The sequence below is a fragment of the Monodelphis domestica genome, chromosome 5 (assembly GCF_027887165.1).
Source record: "Monodelphis domestica isolate mMonDom1 chromosome 5, mMonDom1.pri, whole genome shotgun sequence".
In the NCBI taxonomy this organism is placed as follows: domain Eukaryota; kingdom Metazoa; phylum Chordata; class Mammalia; order Didelphimorphia; family Didelphidae; genus Monodelphis; species Monodelphis domestica.
The window spans coordinates 63,181,210-63,200,225 of NC_077231.1; the positions used below are offsets into that span (position 1 = coordinate 63,181,210).

The 19,016-nt window shown below is 35.1% G+C and overlaps 1 protein-coding gene across 3 annotated transcripts in view; it reads left to right on the forward strand.

The window, feature by feature from the left end:
• The window catches only part of TMTC2 (transmembrane O-mannosyltransferase targeting cadherins 2), a 557,542-nt gene that overhangs the window by 301,898 nt on the left and 236,628 nt on the right, over positions 1–19,016 (forward strand). For all 3 annotated transcript variants that reach the window (XM_007503110.3, XM_001364263.4, XM_056798579.1), the window contains one exon: positions 849–963. In XM_007503110.3, coding sequence (XP_007503172.2) covers positions 849–963 — 115 coding nt within the window. The remainder of the gene's footprint in view (positions 1–848; positions 964–19,016) is intronic.

Below are 19,016 nucleotides of genomic sequence, written 5' to 3' on the forward strand. Positions count from 1 at the left end.
TTCAATTCTGTTCAACTTTTCATGACCTCGTGGACAATATTGTCCATGTGATTTTCTTGGCAATGATATTGAAGTGGTTTGCCATTTCCTTCTCCAAGGAATTAATATAAACAATTTACATGTCTTGTCTGGGATTGTAAAACTAGAAACTGGGTGAGACCAGATTTGAACTCAAGTCTTCTTAGCTCTGTGTCCATTGTTGTATCCACTGAACCACTTAGCTCCCTCTATTGAATCAATTCAATAAGTAACTTAAAAAAATTACTGATAACTATGTAGAAAGCAATTTCAGTTGAGTGATGAGTACAAAAGCCAGATGTGAAAGAGTTATAAGCGAGAAAATTCATGAAGAGTGACTGACAAACCTTACTTAAAATGCTTATGTAAAAATCAGTTATTGTTATTTTTAGCAAATAAATTATAACATTTTATGATTTCTAAGGTTCCCATTTCCACAGTTCCTGTTGTCTGTAGTTTCTTCATCTGTAATGTGATAGGGTTGGACTAGCTGGTCTTTGAATGCCCTTCTAGTCCTAAAACAACAATCCTTCATCTTAGTCGGAAGTTCTTAGGATAACATTATTCTTGGCCTTATAATGAATTCTACACATTGTAGATCTGATTTAAGGAATAACAATGACCTTAAAGATTTTTGTATCTTAATTTTTTTCTTATCATGGTTTTATGAAATGATAGCATACTTGAGAAAAGAATCGCCCTTTACAAATGTTGTGGGATGGATTTTTTTCTTCCACCTCCACCCTGAAGTAACCTGCCAATGGTCTGACACCTTATCCCATGTCAGTGGGTCCTAGCTCTTCCTGAGTATTGCTTTCTCTTCTTGGCAGCTTGGGGTAACCTCGGAAATGTCCTCAAGAGCCAGAGCAAGATTTCTGAAGCTGAGAACGCCTATAGAAATGCTTTGTACTACCGTAGCAACATGGCGGATATGCTCTATAATCTGTGAGTATATACATCCGTGCCCCCATTTGATTTGTCTGGGAAACCCGTGGTCCAGGGGATGATTGATAAAAGTTCTGGAAATAGAAATGATTCTAGTTTCTGCATTGTAATGGTCTGAATAGTAATACTTCTTGCACCTACTATGCCCCTTCCCCACCCCACCATGTGGGAGAATGAGCAGGCTCTCTTTTGTTTCGGGCCATTTCATCTGTGTCTGGATTTTGTTTTTATTTTTGAAGGGAGAGATATACACACTCTGGAATCTACCCTGATTACGAATGGTCTCAGTAAAAAGTAATGATTCCTTTTTCATTTCCATCCTTGGGGATTTATTAAACATCCTTAATGCTTTATATAGCTATATTTAGACATCTATTGCCTACTGCTCATCACAAAAGTGTTGTTAAAGTCTGTGATAATAGAAAATGATTAGTCTCTAAAATTCCAGGTTTCTTTGTGTTTATTTTCATATCATATTTATGGATTTGTTCCCATATATACACACATATTTGTATATTAAAAAAACATTTAAATTGAGCATTACAAATTTGAACAATATGAGAGATAAGTTCAAAGTCATATGTATGTAAATATATGTATATATAATGTATACTTATATATGTATATGTATGTATTTAGTGTTAAACATGACTTTATTCCTCTATTATCTATGACTTATGCATAGTTCAGAGACTCCAGAGAAAGAACTGAGGAACAGAAATCAGTGAGACATAGTTTTATATATGCATATATCTTTTTGTCAAATGATGCGTTTTCTAATTGAGGAGGAGGGAATTAAATGGGTATTTTAATGTAACAAATCAATAAATTTAAATTATAAAGATCAAAAGTATAAGAGACCAATCTAATTTAACCTTCACATTTTACACATGAAGAAATTGATTCCCAGGGAAGTTAAGTGACCCAACCAACACCACACAGATCAAAGGTGGGATTTAAACCCAGATCCTCTTATTCCAGAATCAGTGCCCAGTACCCCAGAATTCACTAGGACTAATTTTTTTTTCAAAATACAATATAAGGGAAAATAGCATTCAAAAGGCCAAACACTATAGAGAAAGTTCCCTGCCTTGAATCACTAAAGGTCAAAATTGAAAGCATCTGACTTCCCTCAATGATTTTTAAGTCACCATGCTTCCTTGAAAGTCCTTTTCCCCCAGCTGTTCATGTTAGAGGTGAATGCTAGAATTATCATTCAAAAAATGGTCAGCTTCCAATATAAAGCTTTAAAATTGAAGGGTAGAAAAAATAATAAAAAAAGTTATTCAAAAAATGTATACAGAGAAAGGGGATAACCAGGGATTTAATCAGAATAATGAGAGAAGGATGTGGGTTAAGTAGCTCATGTACATTGTTGACCTTTTTCTCTGGGCTCATGCTGTAGAATTATGTTAGAAAGATAATCAGTAGGATTATTAGGCTGAACTGACAGTCTCTTGCTAGAAAACATTACTTAGGCAAGTGCTAATACATCTGAAACATCACATTATCTTAGCACTAGTAAAATACTATTGCAGAGATCTGTGATCACACAGAGTCATAGAGATTATACAGACTTTTTTAGCATACACACATCTATCTGTATATGGATGGATAGAGAGAAAGATAATCAGACAGACAGATAGACTGAGATCCATTGGATTTAGCTGCTTTTAAAGAAATAGTGTGAAATTTATTTTTTGGTTTAACTCAAGAGCCACATTGAAACTAATGAACAAACAAATTAGGTGCCAGGTAAAAGAGTGTTTGAGGCTGGGAATAAGAGATTTACGTACCCATCAGTTTTTCTTTTCAAGCATAATAACTGTTCCTAGGACAAAGAAGATGGACTATCTGTCTTTATGATTTCACACTGTCACATTTTATTAATATATATCCAACCATCTACCTTTTGACTCCAAAACTCATTACTACTTGAAACAGAATTGATTTCAAGTTCAGAAGATGCACAATTGGTATAATTTAATTTCTGCTATAGATGCATCTTAGCTAGGATGTTCTAAATGGTATTTTACAGGTAATTCCATATTGAGTTGAGTGTTCCATTAGGCATTTGCTAGATTCAAAATTCAAATATTAAATTCAAAAGTTCTGTAAATGTAATACGGTATAATCAGCTCTTGATTATACCTCTTAATAGAGAGACTCATTAGTGAAGAGAACACAATATTTGGTATCAGGAAATGGCATATCCTATTTTTTGCCATTCTGTAAAAGCAATATGAAAGTCAACATTTTAGGAGGCTTTTTAATGCTGGTGCTGGAGACAGAAATTTTTAAAAAGCTGCCTTATTCACTATTTATAATGGGCTTTTATGATATTCTGCTCTAATTAAAAAGAAATAAATCATGTTTCCCTTCTCTTCCCCTCACTTAGTAAACTCCATTGGGCTCCCTATCAACTCCAACATCAAATACAAAATCATTTCTTTGGTATTCAAATCTCTTCATCACCTACCCCCAAAATATTTGCAGTCTTCTTATACCTTGTACTTCCTGACCCCACCCCCCAAATATCCTTTAATTCAATGACACTGATTCACTTGTTCTCTGAACATGAAACTCCATCTCTTTTGTTTTTATTGTCCTGGCTTTTCATTTGTTTTGTGACTCTTTGTAGATGTATTTAGGGTATTCTTGGCAAAGATATTGGAGTAGTTTGCCATTTCCTTCTCCAGGAAGGAAATTCTCTCCTCCATTTTAAATTTTCCTTCTCCTTTTTAAAAATGAGGAAACTGAGACAAACAGGATAAAATGTGGATGAAGTCACATTTGAACTCAGATCTTCCTGACTCCAGGCTCTAGTTACTGTGTTCACTGCACTACTTAGCTACCTCAGTTCATCTCTTCTCTTTGGAAAGATCCCTTCTGCTGTCTCCCATGTCTGGAATGCTTTTCCTCCTCATCTCTCCCTTCTTTCATTCCTAGCTTTTAAAAAACTTACCTCCTGTCTTAAAATCACTGCTAAGTATCAGTTCTAAGGCAGAAGAGTGGTAGGGGCTAGGAAATAGGGTTTAAATGATTTGTCCTAGGTCACCCAGCTGGGAAGTGATTGACTTGTTTCTTCAAGCCCCAGGTAAAACTTGATCTTCCCCATTTAATTGAGAGCACCTTGAGAAAAAGGACTATCTTTTAACTTTCATTATATCCCTACATTGGCTGGCACACAGTAGACATTTAATAAATTCTTATTGTCTAGTTGATTAAAAAAACAAAAGAAAACACTAATTCTGACTTTTGTTTTTATATCACAGTCATTCATTCATAATCCCATTGAACCCTGATATATACAAAGAAAAATGAATTTAAGCAAAAGCAACCAAGCTACTAGCCGTGCTTGACAATGGGCATGATGGTTCATGCCTGTGGTTCCCCTGTTCTGCTCATATAGACATTATTATATTTTGGAGATGTAACATGTCACATTATTTCTTCATTGGCTATCAGTTATAACAGGTTTCTAATGTGATTTCACACTATTGACCTGTCAGTACACAGTTCAGTCAAAAGGGAAGTCTGAATGTCAGGACATGATCATGTATCCACTTTCATTCTTGCCAAGGATTAATTTTCTTTGCCTAGATTACTTTAATCTTAATATTTTCTAAATGATAAAAATAATATCCTTTTTGGAATTAGCAAAAAAAGATATTGATATAGATGTTACTTCAATGGATAGACACCATAAAACCTTGTTGTTGTTTTTCATTCCAGAGAAATAACTTCACTTGCATGCTAATTATAAAATTAGAGACAAAATGGCTTAGTGGGTGAAAAGCCAGGCTCTTTATCAAAAAGACTGGCGTTCAACACTTTCTTCTCACAAATACTGGCTTTCCGGCCCTTGGGAAGTCACTTTTCCTTTGAGTGTCCTAAGACTAAGTTGCCCAGAAGCTGCTAATTTCCATTTGTACAGGAAGTCCATTAGCTGATTAAATCACAAGTTCATATATTTAAAAATTTCCAAAAGGCTCAATATTTGTTTAAGATACAGAAAATATGTGTAGGGTTAGATGTGGTATGAAGGAGAGCAAGTCAAACCTGTATTACTGACAGTACTTTGGAAAATACAAAATGAGCATGGAGTGAAGCGGTATCATCCTTAAACATTAATTTAGAATTAGAAATGCCCTCAAAGGTCACCTAGTGTATCCCCTCTGGCAGATGATCCATGTAAGACCCAGTTATTAAGAGTCTTTCTTGTCCAAGCTTCTGAAGGGAGTATGCTCTAGACTCTAAAGTCTAGTCTTCATGTGAACCAGGATTCTGTTTCTGCTGGACTAGGATTCCCTGATGCCAAACTCTGACACCTGTGTGGACAGCCACTTTTCTGTCATTTATTAATTCCCAGCCATTACCATTAGCTCAGTTATCTTGAAAAGTACATGAAGTCCTTCAGCAACTTCTAAGTAGCATTACATCAGAATGAAAGTGTCACCCTCAGGGTAAGGAGGAGCAATGTTAAGTCTCACATCAGACATGGTGAGGGAGCCAGGTGCTATGGTGGAGAGGATACTGAGCTGCAGTCAGGAAGACTTGAGTTAAAATCCTGCTTCAAACACTTAAAAGCTGTGTGACCCTGGAAAAGTCACTCAAAGCTTGTTTTTTTTTTTTTAACTGCAAAATGAAGATAATAATACCACTTATAAGACAGGGCTATGGTGAAAATCAAATGAGATAATGTTTTTAAAGTGCCTGGCACACAGTAATTGTTCTTTTTTTTTTTAACCCTTACCTTCCTTCTTAGAACCAATACTGTATATTAGTTCCAAGGCAAAAGAGTGGTAAGGGCTAGCCAATGAGGGTTAAGTGACTTTCCCAGGGTCATATAGCTAGGAAATATCTGAGATCATATTTGAACCCAGGACTTCCCACCTCTAAGCCTGCCTCTCCATCTACCAAGCTGTCCCAACATAATAAGTAAACCATTCCCATCCTTCCTTCCTTCCTTCCTTCCTTCCTTCCTTCCTTCCTTCCTTCCTTCCTTCCTTCCTTCCTTCCTTCCTTCCTTCCTTCCTTCCTTCCTTCCTTCCTTCCTTCCTTCCTTCCTTCCTTCCTTCCTTCCTTCCTTCCTTCCTTCCTTCCCACCTACCTTCCTTCCCTTTTGCTTCCCTCTTGCTTCCCTTCCTTCCTTTATTCCTGGTCCAGGCAAGCCAGTTAACCTGTCTGCCTCAATTTCTCTAACTGCAAAATCAGTATAATAACACCTCCTTCCCAGGGTTGTTATAAGGTTTAGATGAGGTGATATTTTAAATAACTTTATAAATTTAAAGAGTTGTAGTAATTCTATTATAATTGTGGTTGTTGTTCCATTATAATTATTTTATTAATCATGGGCAAGTCATTTAATACCTCATTTGTCCCTCCCATCCCCAAATTATCTAAAAGTTTCAGAGCAGGTACTGATCTGCCTTATCAGAGGTGAAAATGAAAGCCAACCACAAACCATTGGTCAGGAGATGAGGAATGATGTGAATTTTTGTAGATTTCTAGGTAATTTTGATGTTGTTTAATAAGTTCTCCATCCAGATGTGTGCTTTGTCTTTGAAATGTTGGTTCTGAGCTAAGATCATATAAGCTCCCTTCTTTAGAGTCTGCCACAAGCTGCTTTACTGAAGTAACTTCCTTAAGGCTCCTTTTCAAATAGTAGCTGGGAATGCAGAATAGATGTTCCTCAGTGAAATGGTCCCCAAACCTGCGAAATATTGAAGGAAATCATCTGAGTGATTCCTGGGGGACATGTGCATGTACAGAGGGGCAGGATGAAGTATGTGACACATGACTGTGTGTGTATGTATGTATATAGATAGATAAATGACATGGAAAAATATCTTGTGACATACTTCATATGTGAATATATAATATATGCACTTATACATAGAAAAATGACAGAGAAATCACATTTCTTACTTCATACACATTTATGTATATATATGATCTGTATATTTATATATACATATGATTTAAATATATATGTATTTGTTTGTATCTATCTATCTATCTATCTATCTATCTATCTATCTATCTATCTATCTATCTAAATTTTCTGTTGTGTTTTCTAACCTTGGAAATGACAGCAGTTAAAATATTGGTCTTCGTAATAATATTTGGAAATTGATTTTGGACTAGAATGTTTTCAGCACCTATTGCTAGGTTACTCATTCAAATATTGACTGGTATTCTTCACACATTCCTAGTAACTTCAAAACGTGACACAAATTTTGGGGGTTGATGGCACTGACTACTTTATCTCTGGCTGCCATGCCTCATAACCTATTACTTTTTATGACCCTGTAAGGAAAAACTGAGCAGGTTTGGACCTGGGGTCTTGGGATACCCAACTCATTTTGTTAATATGTAGTAGTCAGAAATGTACCCGTCTTTCCTTAGATGGTCCTGTTGAAACATGATTTGTTCTCTAAATTTTAAACCTCCTAACCATGTTGATAGAACCTGTAACACCAAGTGTGCACAGGGTAACCATTACTGAATCAAAGAAAAATGAGTCAGTGTACCCAGATCTGAATGTAAGAGCTTATCGGACCTTTCTGGTCTTCGGTGAATTACTTAACTTCCATAGGTCTCACTTTTCAGAAGAGTAAACTGAAAGGGTTGGACAAGACCTCTTCCAAGGTCCCTCTCGTTTCTAAAACAATGATACGGTGATCCTAAAAAGTATTTAAAAGGTATGAAGACATAAATTATATTTATATAAAGATGGAATTCAGGATTACATGTGATTTCAGCCATTAAAACTTTTCAGTGTTAAGTTTAGAGGAATAAACATTCACATTTACTCTATAAACTATACAAGTTTGTGTTACCAGCGTTAGCAAATAGAAAGTTGACTTTGACCAGCAGGGATATCCCTTAATAACTTCTCAGTGCTCCTATGTATCTTAGACTTTAAAATTGGAGATGAATGGATGATTTGCATTGGTAGAGGGAGTTTTCATAGTAGGAATTCTGTAATCAGATATATACACAGGTCCAGTTGTACCTACCTTAATGCTCCCCTTCCCTAAATTTAAAAAAAAAGAAAGGATATCTGGAATGATCAAATGAACCAGCTATTCAGATCCCTGTGGATAAAAAACTTAAGGGTGACCCACCTAGCTGTGAAGCCATTTTTTTAGCTTATGGTTTTAGTTATACAACAGTTAGATTATATTTATTGGGTAGCAGAGATTACGGACAATAAACTTTGGGAAAAAAAGAAAAACAAACAGACCTCCAAACCTGTAATTTTAGAGCTATAGGGAACTTGTTATGGCGTCTATCAATTAAAATCTTCAACTGTTTTTAAATTTAGAGATTTGCCCAGGGCAAAGAGAGGCTTAAATGACTTGTCCAAGGAAATATGTGTTCTAAATCCTCAATTTTTTTTTCCTTTGCCCCTGGAGACTTTTTTCTTTTGCATTTCATGGGCATGGGGCAGAAAAGTCATACCCACCCACACTTGAAATCCCTCATTGAAAGAGTATATGGAAAGAGAAAGGGCAAGCAATTGTCACAACAGACACTAACAGATTATACTTAAAGGGTGATTTTCCCTTCTTGCTCTCAATTGATAGTCATCTTGGAGGTAGTCCCAGGCACTGGGTACCAGTTGGTGAAGTTTTGTTTGTCCTCTTCCTAAGAGTGCTTGTCTACCTCCTTAGAAAATGTCCTTTCAAAACAATCCAAATAGTATAATCTCATCATATTGATTGTAGATAAGGGAAGAACTTACCAGAATGTAGTAAGGGCTCTCTGTTCCACCCTCATAAACCTTCAAACTTATCCCTAAATTCATTCCATACATCATTTTTATGACAATGAAATTCTATTACATCCATGTGTCAAAATTTGCGTAGCCATTCTCCAAATAAATGATAGGTTTCTAGTTAGTTTCTAATTCTGAGCTGCCCTTTTCTCCCACTAGTACACACATGAATTCACCACACTAAATGAATCTTTTGGAATCTATGGAACTAACTTCCTGTCTTTGACTTCCTTGGAACATATGTCTAGAATTGAGAACTCTGAATTAAAGGATTTTTTGAACATTTAATCATTTTTTTAGTATAATCCCTTTCTAGAATGGAAATTTTCATTGCCACCAAAAGCACACTTGCCTTTATGCATCTCTTTTGTCATTGTCTATTAAAATTTTTTTTAATCTTTTCCTTCTATCTTAGAATCAATACAGTATTTTGGTTCCAGGGCAGAAGAGAAGTAAAGACTAGGCAATGGGGGCTAAGTGACTTGCCCAGGGTCACACAGCTAGGAAGTGTTGAGGCCAGATTGGAACTTTCTCTCTGCCTGGCTTGAGAGTATCCTAGCTGCCCCTTTCTATATTATCATATTATTTTATATATATATATATATATATATATATATATATACTATTAACAATTAACATTCTACTTTTTGGGATACAACATGAGGCCAAATGAGTAGAGCAGAAGGGAAATGGAAGAGAAAGAAGAACATCAATCACTAATATCACCCAGTTCATTCATTTAACTGGAGGAAATTGTATCCCATAATGATTAAAGACCATTGAGCTGTTATTAAAAACTTAAGTCTTCTGTCTGAATAGGTAGGTCAAGTTTCTTTACTGTTTATTGTGCTGCCTCCTTGGTTTTCAGTCCCAGAAAAAAAACAAAGTCCCCTTAAAAATTGATATTTGTGTGTATGTATGTGTGTATACATATGTGTATATAAATCAGTCAACCTAGCTATCCACATTCTATCTATCTATCTATCTATCTATCTATCTATCTATCTATCTATCAATCTATCTATCTATCTATCTGTCTGTCTGTCATCTGTTCATCTGTCTGCCTATCTGTCCATCTGTCTGCCTATCTGTCCATCTGTCTGCCTATCTGTCTTTCTTTCTTTCTTTCTTTCTTTCTTTCTTTCTTTCTTTCTTTCTTTCTTTCTTTCTTTCTTTCTTTCTTTCTTTCTTTCTTTCTTTCTTTCTTTCTTTCTTTCTCTCTCTCTCTCTCTCTTTCTTTCTTTCTTTCTTTCTTTTTCTTCCTTCCTTCCTTCCTTCTTTCCTTCCTTCCTTCCTTCCTTCCTTCCTTCCTTCCTTCCTTCCTTCCTTCCTTCCTTCCTTCCTTCCTTCCTTCCTTCCTTCCTTCCTTCCTTCCTTCCTTTCTGTCTGTCTCTCTATCTCTCAGGGAAGGTGACCAAGAATTGAGAAAAAGCTTAAAAAATATTCCCAGCACTGTATTAGGTCCCTGGTGAAAGTTTCATGTCAGAATTAGTCTGAATTGGTTGTTTCTAGGCCACATAAATTTTTTTTATTCAAGTAATACATGGAGTATGAGTTAAATTATTTAATACCATGTAAGGTTGCAGAAAGCCTTTGAGTCCCTATTAAAATGATATTGAATTTTATAGTCATTTCAATTTAGAACACTCCAGGTAAATTTATGGGTAGAGGTTAGCCTTTTAGCTTTTAGAAATGACATGGAAGAGGCTTATAAAGGAGTTTATTATCTCATTGCATGTTCATTTCTTTTGTTTGGTTTAACTTTAAATTGATTGGAAGTTTCATAAGTGGCCAAAAGCATTTTCTTAAATGGAGAGAACTCATTCTGGTGATGTTCAGCAAGATTCGAGTAACTTAATTTCTGTTTTCTCAGAAGGAAGCTTTGCATTATGAAAAATTAAATGTCGTTATCCCATCCATGTGATGAAAAATGAACAGATGTAATTTTGCTCTGTGTACTCTTCCCACCAGCCCCTTACAGCTTTCCAACTGTTCACTGTGGTCTTTGAGTTGATTTTCCATACCCAGGAGGAAATATAGTGATATTGTCTCCCATTATCCTCTTCACTACATCTTATGCTTAGCTTCCAAGAAGTGTTAGCTGCAGGAAGGGAGAATTGCTAGTGGAGGTTAAAAGACAGTTAAGACACTATCACATCGCATATTAAATATGGTAAGGATATATGATTTTTGTAGATGGGAGAACTCTTTCTGGGAAAGTAGATCCTCTTCTTCAGTGGTATTATATAGTGTGTCTATATGTACATGTTTTATATTATATATGTACATACATATATGTATACATATGATATAGAATATATATATATATGTATGTATGTATATATTCCTAGCACAGTGGCAGTTCCTCTTTGCCAATGTTCCTATTTGTAATGATAGCAGTATTTGCTCAAGTCAGGACAGTCCCCAAATAAAATATCACCAATTTGATTTCATTGGTTCACCCATGATACATATATGTGTATATAGACATATACATGTTGCTTTATACAGTTTTAAGTACTATATTAATGAGAGCTGCTATTACTCTTTGTTATGAGTAAGGCATTGGGCAAATTTCTTACTCAAGTTCTTTGAATCTTATACAGTCTCCTAAAACAACTGAAAGTTAGGATTTATTTACTTCTATTTTTTTAACCCATAACTTCTGTCTAAGGAGAAGAGTGGGTATGGCTAGACAACGGGATGACTTGCCCAGGGCCATATAGCTAGTACGTGAGGCCAGATTTGAACCCAACATCTCCCATCTCTAGGACTAGCTCTCAATCTGCTGAGCCACCTATCTGCCTCCAGGATTTACTTACTTTTTTTTTAATCTTTTTCTTCCTATTTTTAAATTTCAAATTTTATAAAACCAAACAAAACAAGCATTTCCATATACAAAGCAAAAGAAGATAGTACACAAATAAACACAAATTTATACATGTTCAGCTTATTTTTCTTCAAATCTTTATAATAAATCCTGTCCACTAGTGTCACAGCTCCTCCTCACTCTATCTGCATCACAAAAGATATTGTCAAGGCGACTAAAATACACATATAAATTCTTTCATATTTTTACCTTTCTTTCTTTTCTCTTTCTGGAGGTGACATTGAGAGGTTTTTTTTTTTTCAAACATTAATTCTGTGGCTGGGTATATTGTTCTCCTGGTTCTACTCATTTCACTGTTCATTATCTTGTATAGTTCTTTCTGAGTTTTTTTTTTAATTAGTCTGTCCATCATTTCTAATGGTGCATTATTTTGCTATCACAATCATATATCACAATTTGTTTAGCCATTCCCCATTCAACGGACATCTCTGAGTTTCTAATTCTTTGTCACCACAAAGAGAGCTGCTATAAATATTTTGGAACATATGGATTCTTTTCCTTTTTCCTTGATCTTCTTGGTAAACAAACCCAGCAATTGCATTGCTGGGTCTAAGGGTATACACCATTTTATAACTCTCAGGGTGTAATTCCAAATTTCTCTCCAAAATGATTAGATCCGTTTATAGCTTTACCAATAGTGCATTAGCATCCCCATTCTTCCACAACCCCTCTAACATTTGTCATTTTGTCCTTTTGCCATTTTAGCCACTCTTATGGGTATAAAGTGGTATCTCAGAGTTGATTTGGTTTGCATTTCTTTAATCAGTAGTAATTTAGCACATTTTTCCATATACATATATTTGGCTTTGGTTTCTTCATCTGAAAATTGTCTGTTCTTATGTTTTGCCCATTGATCATTTTGGCAATGGCTTTTATTCTTATAAATTTGGCAGAGTTGTCTATATATTTTAGATATAACCTCTATCTGAGAACCTGTCTATAATTTTCCCTCTCGTTTTCTGCTTTCCTTCTTATCTTGTGAGCATTAATTTATTTGCTCAAAAACTTTTCAATAGGATTTAGTTTAAAAGACAGTTTTCACACCTCTGTTTATGTTGTTCTCTCTCACACGTACATGTATGTATGTTTAACAACACATATACACAGTGTCCTAAAAGTTTCAGTAAAGTTTTAAGCTATTAAAGCTAATTTTAGGTATTAAAGTTCGCTCAACTCACTGGATCTTCACAACAATTTTGATAGTTTTTCTTCTTGTCACCGTTTTATAGCTGAGGACACTGTGGCTCATTGGATTAGGTGGCTTGCCCAAGGTCAAAAAGGAAAAGGAAGTTGAGAAGGGAACAGGCATTTATTAAGTACCTACTATATTCCAGGCACCCTTCTAAGTATTTTACAAGTATTATCTCTTTTGATCCTCTTAAAAACTCTAGGAAGAAGGTGCTATTATTATTTCTATTTAGAGTTTAGGAAACTGAGGTAGGTAGAGGTTAAATAACTTACTTGTGTCACAGCTAGTTAGTATCTGAGGCCATATTTGAACTAGAGTATTTCTAACTCCAAGCTCAATAACCTATCCACTCTGCCATGTGGATTTTTATATATGTCCGAAGCAGAACAAAAACCTAGGTCTAACTTTTAAGTTCAATGATTATGATGATGGTAATAGTGTTACAATAGAATTTATGACCAAATACAAAAGTTAAGGCAGATTTCTCTCAGTAAAAATTATGTTTTATTAATTGAGGTGCTGTTCACCAATAAAGCAGACCCCCTGACTGCTCACTCCAAATTCAGTGCACAATACACTTTCATAAATGTAAAAAAAAAGAGCAAAAATCATATCATTGATTATAAGATTGGTAGCATCAGAAATTTTGAAAAATATAATTAGTGGCATAACTCGGGTTCAGGGAATAACATGATTGCTTGGAAGTTTGGTAGTTGGTAGTAGCAAAGACCCCCTTTCCTTTCCTATATGAAACTAAGAAGGACCCTTTGTTGGAAACCAGATGTGAGATAACAGCCTAGACTTTTGGACAGCAAACCAGATATCCTTGAAGGATAGCTTGGTGGCTAAGGATATTGTGCCCAATGCCCTCTCTTCTTTACACCAATCTTAAAATAAGCAAAATTCCTTGAGGCAGGAAAGCTGGATTTCCAAAAAACTCATTATAGACCAGCTGAACTCTGAACTGAATTCAGAGACATAGAACCAAGACATAAGTAGTTGCAGATTGTATGGAACAAAATCAATTATTTGTAAATCAGAAAAATTTAAAAAATGATACAGAATCAATTTTAATCTTCTTAAAAGTTTATATTTATGCCACACTATAAGGTTTGCAAAACACTTTTCAAATATGATCCCACCACAATAACCCTTGGAGATGTTATTATCATTCATCTGTTAAATGGCAGTTTACTAACAGCAAAAGCTAAAACCTCTCTGACAGTCCTTCCAAACCAATCTTTAAGCAGTGCCTCAAAATGACAGGGGTCAAAAACAAATAGCAAGATGGAGTGAGGGGACTCTCCTGCACAACATGAAAGGTAGGCAGAGAGAGTTGATTTTCATGGGAACAGGGGGAATTGGAAGAAAAACTGCACACAGAGTAGTGATGACTGACCACTGCCATTCCTTATCCCACCTCCCCCCACTGTTCCTGATTTTGGAATTGGTCATCAGCTAATTTTGGGATCCAGGGATGCCTAGCACAGCAACAAAAGAACACTTCAGGCTCAGCCCTTGAAGTCTCAGGCCCTGGCACCATCTCCCCAGTGAGACCAGGAAGTCCTTTCAAGACTGTGCTGCTATGGTGAAGACCTAGCTCCAGGGCAAAATAGCTTATAGTGCCACAGTTTGGATCCTTACCAACAAACAGAGGAGATAGAATCAGCAAGCAGCTTTCAGAATTCCCAGTCCACAGTTAAAAAAAAAAAGAATAGGAAAATGAGTAAACAGGAGAAGAAAAATTTAACTTTCAAAAATTTCTATGGGGTCAAAGGGCAAAGCACAGAGCCAGGAGGGGATGTTGAGATCTAAGCAATCACATGAAAATACTTTTTAAAAATATAGGAATTGGTCTCAAGTTCTAGAAGAACTCATGAAAGAATTAAAAAAATCAAATAAGACAGGTGAGAGAAAAATGGGAAAAAGAAATAAAAGTAATGCAAAAAGAAAATAACAACTTGAAAAGCAAAATTGGTCAATTGGGAAAAGAGGCCCCCCAAAAACAATGAAATTAGAGTGTTGTGAAAAGTAGAATGGACCAAATGGAAATAGGTCATGAAAGAAATTCTGTTTTTAAAAATAAGAATTGGGTAAATAGAAGCTAATGATTTCAGGAGCTGTCAAAAACCAATAAAACAAAATCAAAAGAATGAAAAATTATAAGAGAATACCTACCTGTTATAGATGAGGAAGCAGTCATAAAGAAGTTAAATGACTTGCCCAGGGAAAGTCAAAATGTCAGCTTAGAGACAGTAACAATTCAGATCTCTGCCATCCCTTCCTCACCAATCGAAAACCCAATGCTTCAAGGGGACTGAAAACCAAATCTTAACAACAGGACGGAACTAGGGAACCCTCCTCCCAGAAACAACTTAAAAGGTATACTCCAGAAAAGCCTGAATTCTAGAACATGTGGGTTTAAGGGGAGGGAAGAAGGAAGGTACCAAGACCCCTCCCTGACCTAGAGTGCTGAGCCTCCAGTGGTGGCTGGAGTCTCTGGGCAGGGAAGGAAGCTAGTCCAGAGTGAGTAACTTGCTGGAACAGCTGTGCCAGGCTCAGGGTGTTGAACACAGGCAATGTAGTGATAGTTGGAGGAGAAGCACGGAGCAGGCAGCCTAACCTCAGCAAAGTTGCTTCCATCTCCTCCTCCCCACCCCACCTTCCCTCTCTGCTTCTTGAGATTTTGGTAAAGAGGTCAGAAACAGGAAATACTTAATTTTTAAGTGCATTGAAATTAACTCAAAGAGGGATGAACATTCAGATCCATTTAGGCAGAGAATTGATTCATGCACTATGGAGAAGTAGAAGGGTAACAAATGGACTGGTGGGGAGGGAAATAATACAAGGGAGGGAAAATGTGTGGGGTAGATTAAAAAGACTCTAAAGAAAAATAAGAGGGGAATAAGAAGGGGGGAAGGGAATCAAAATAAGGGTGGGATATAGTGAGAGTGATTAAAAACAAAACACTGGCGTAGAAGGAAATAATGAAAGAAGAAAGGCAGGACTAGGAGTGGAAATCAAAATGTTGGGAAATACACAGCTGGTAATCATAACTCTGAATGTGAATGGAATGAACTCACCCATAAAATGCAAGCAAATAGCAGAGTGGATTAGAAACCAAAATCCTACCATATATTATCTACAAGAAACACACATGAGGAAGGTAGACACACGCAGGGTAAAGGTAAGAGGATGGAGCAAAATCTATTGGACATCAATTGAAAAAAAGAAGGCAGGAGTTGCAATCATGATATCTGACAAACCAAAGTAAAACTAGATCTAGTCAAAAGATACAGGGAAGGTAATTACATCCTGATAAAAGGCAGTATAGACAATGAGGAAATATCCATACTCAACATGTATGCACCAAATGGCATTGCATCTAAATTTCTAAAGGAGAAACTAGTGGAGCTTAAAGATGAAATAGATAGAAAAAACTATATTAGTGGGAGTCATAAACCTTCCTCTATCTAATCTTGATAAATTAAACCAAAAAAAAACATCAGAAAGAGGTAAGAGATGTGAATGAAATTTAAGAAAAATTAGAGTTAGTAGATATATGGAGAAAACTAAATAGGGACAAAAAGGAAAATACCATCTTTTCAGCAGCACATGGTACATTTACAAAGATTGACCATGTACTAGGGTATAAAAACAAGTGCAAAGAGTAGAAATAATGTATGCAACCTTTTCAGATCACAATGCAATAAAAATATAATTAGTAAGGGTACATGGAGAAGCAAATAAAAAATAATTGGAAATTAAATAATATGATTTTCCAAAATTGGTTAGTAAAAGAACAAATTATAGAAACAATTAAAGATTTCATTGAAGAAAGTTACAATGATAAGACATCCTTTCAAAATCAATGGGATGCAGCCAAAGCAGTACTTAGGGGGAGTTCATATATTAACAAATTTGGGAGGGCAGAGGTCAATGAATTGGGCATGCAAATTAGAAAACTAGAAAGTGAACAAATTAAAAATCCTCAGATGAAAACTAAATTAGAGATCCTAAAAATTAAAGGAGAAATCAATAAAATTGAAAGTAAAAGAACTATGTTTTTTAATAAATAAGACTAGAAGCTGGTATTTGAAAAAACAAATAAAATAGACAAAGTACTGGTCAATCTAATTCAAAAAAAGGAAAGATGAAAACCAAATTAACAGCTCCAAGATGAAAAGGAAGACCTCTCATCTAATGAAGAGGAAATTAAGGCAATCATTAAAAAGTATTTTGCCCAATTATATGGCAATTCAAGTGATATGGATTAATATTTACAAAAATACAAATTTCATAGATTAACTGAAAATGAAATGGAATACCTAAATAATGACATGTCAGAAAAATAAACTGAACAAGCTATCAAACAACTGCATGAAAAAAAATCCCCAGGGGCAGATGGATTCAAAAGTAAATTCTATTAAACATTTAAAGAACAACTAATCCCAATACTATACAAGCTATTTGATAAGCAAAGGGGTTCTACCAAATTCCTTTTATGATACAAATATGGTACTGATTCCAAAACTATAGACCAAGCTCCCTAATGAAGAAAGATGCAAATATCTTAAATAGAATCCTATCAAAAAGACTCTAGCAAGTGATCACAAGGGTTATTCATTATGATCAGGTGCTATTTATGCCAGGAATGCAAGGATGGTTCAATATTAGGAAAACCATCCACATAATTGACCATATCAACAAACAAACCAACAAAAATCATATGATTATCTCAACAGATGTAGAAAAAGCCTTTGACAAAAGAGAACACTCATTCCTCTTGAAAACACTAGAAAGTATAGGAATAGAAGGACCTTTCCTAAAAACAATAAACAGTAAATATCTAAAACCTTCAGCAAATATCATCTGCAATTAGAACAAACTATAAAACTTTCCAATAAGATCAGGAGTGAAACAAGGTTGTTCATTATCACCTCTATAATTTAACATTGTACTAGAAACACTAACTGTAGCAATAAGAGAAGAAAAAGAAATTGAAGGCAATGAGGAGACCAAACTATCCCTCTTTGCAGATAATATGATGGTCTACTTAAAGAGTCTTAGAGAAGCAACTAAAAAGCTAGTAGAAATAAACAACAACTTTAGCAAAGTTGCAGGATATAAAATAAAACCACCTGAGTCACCAGCATGTCTATATATTTCCAATACATCTTAGCAGCAAGAATTAGAAAGAAAAATTCCATTTAAAATCACCCCAGACAATATAAAATACTTAGAAATATATCTGCCAAGAGAAAAATAGGAACTATATGAACACAACTACAAAACACTTTCCACAAAATTAAAACTAGACCTAAATACTTGGAAAAAACAGTAATTGCTCTTGGGTAGGATGAGCTAAGATATTAAATATGACAATCCTACCAATTTACTTATTTAGTGCCATACCCATAAAACTACCAAGAAACTTTTTTTTACTGAATTAAAAAAACCATAATAAAGTTCATTTGGAAGAAAAAAAAGATCAGGGATTTTCAGAGAAATAATAAAAAAAATGTTATGGAAGGTGTCCTAGAAGTACCAGATCTTAAACTGTACTATAAAGCATTGGTCATCAAAACAATATGGTAATAGCTAAGATACAAAAAGGAGGATCAATGGAATAGACTTGGGTAAGTGACCTCAGCAAGGCAGTCTATGATAAACCCAAAGATTTTAGGTTTTAAGGACAAAAAAAAAAGCTTTTAGGACAAAAATCCACTCTTTGATAAAAGCCGTTAGGAAAATTGGAAGACATTGTGGGAGAGATTGAGTTTGGATCAACACCTCACACCCTACACCAACATAAACTCAGAATGGACTTTAATATAAAGAAGGAAACTATAAGGAAATTTGGTGAACACAGAATAGTATACATGTCAGATATTTGGGAAAGGAAAGATTTTAAGACCAAGCAAGAGTTAGAAAAAATTACAGAATTTAAAATAAATAAATTTGATTACATTAAATTAAAAAGGTTTTGTACAAACACAACCAATGCAATGAAAATTATAAGGGAAGCAATGAATTGGGAAAAAGTCTTCATAACAAAAACCTCTGATAAACGCCTTATCATTCAAATTTATAAAGAGCTAAATCAATTAATTGTACAAAAAATCAAGCCATTCCCCAATGGCTAAATGGGCAAGGAACATGAATAGGCAATTTTCAAATAAAGAAAT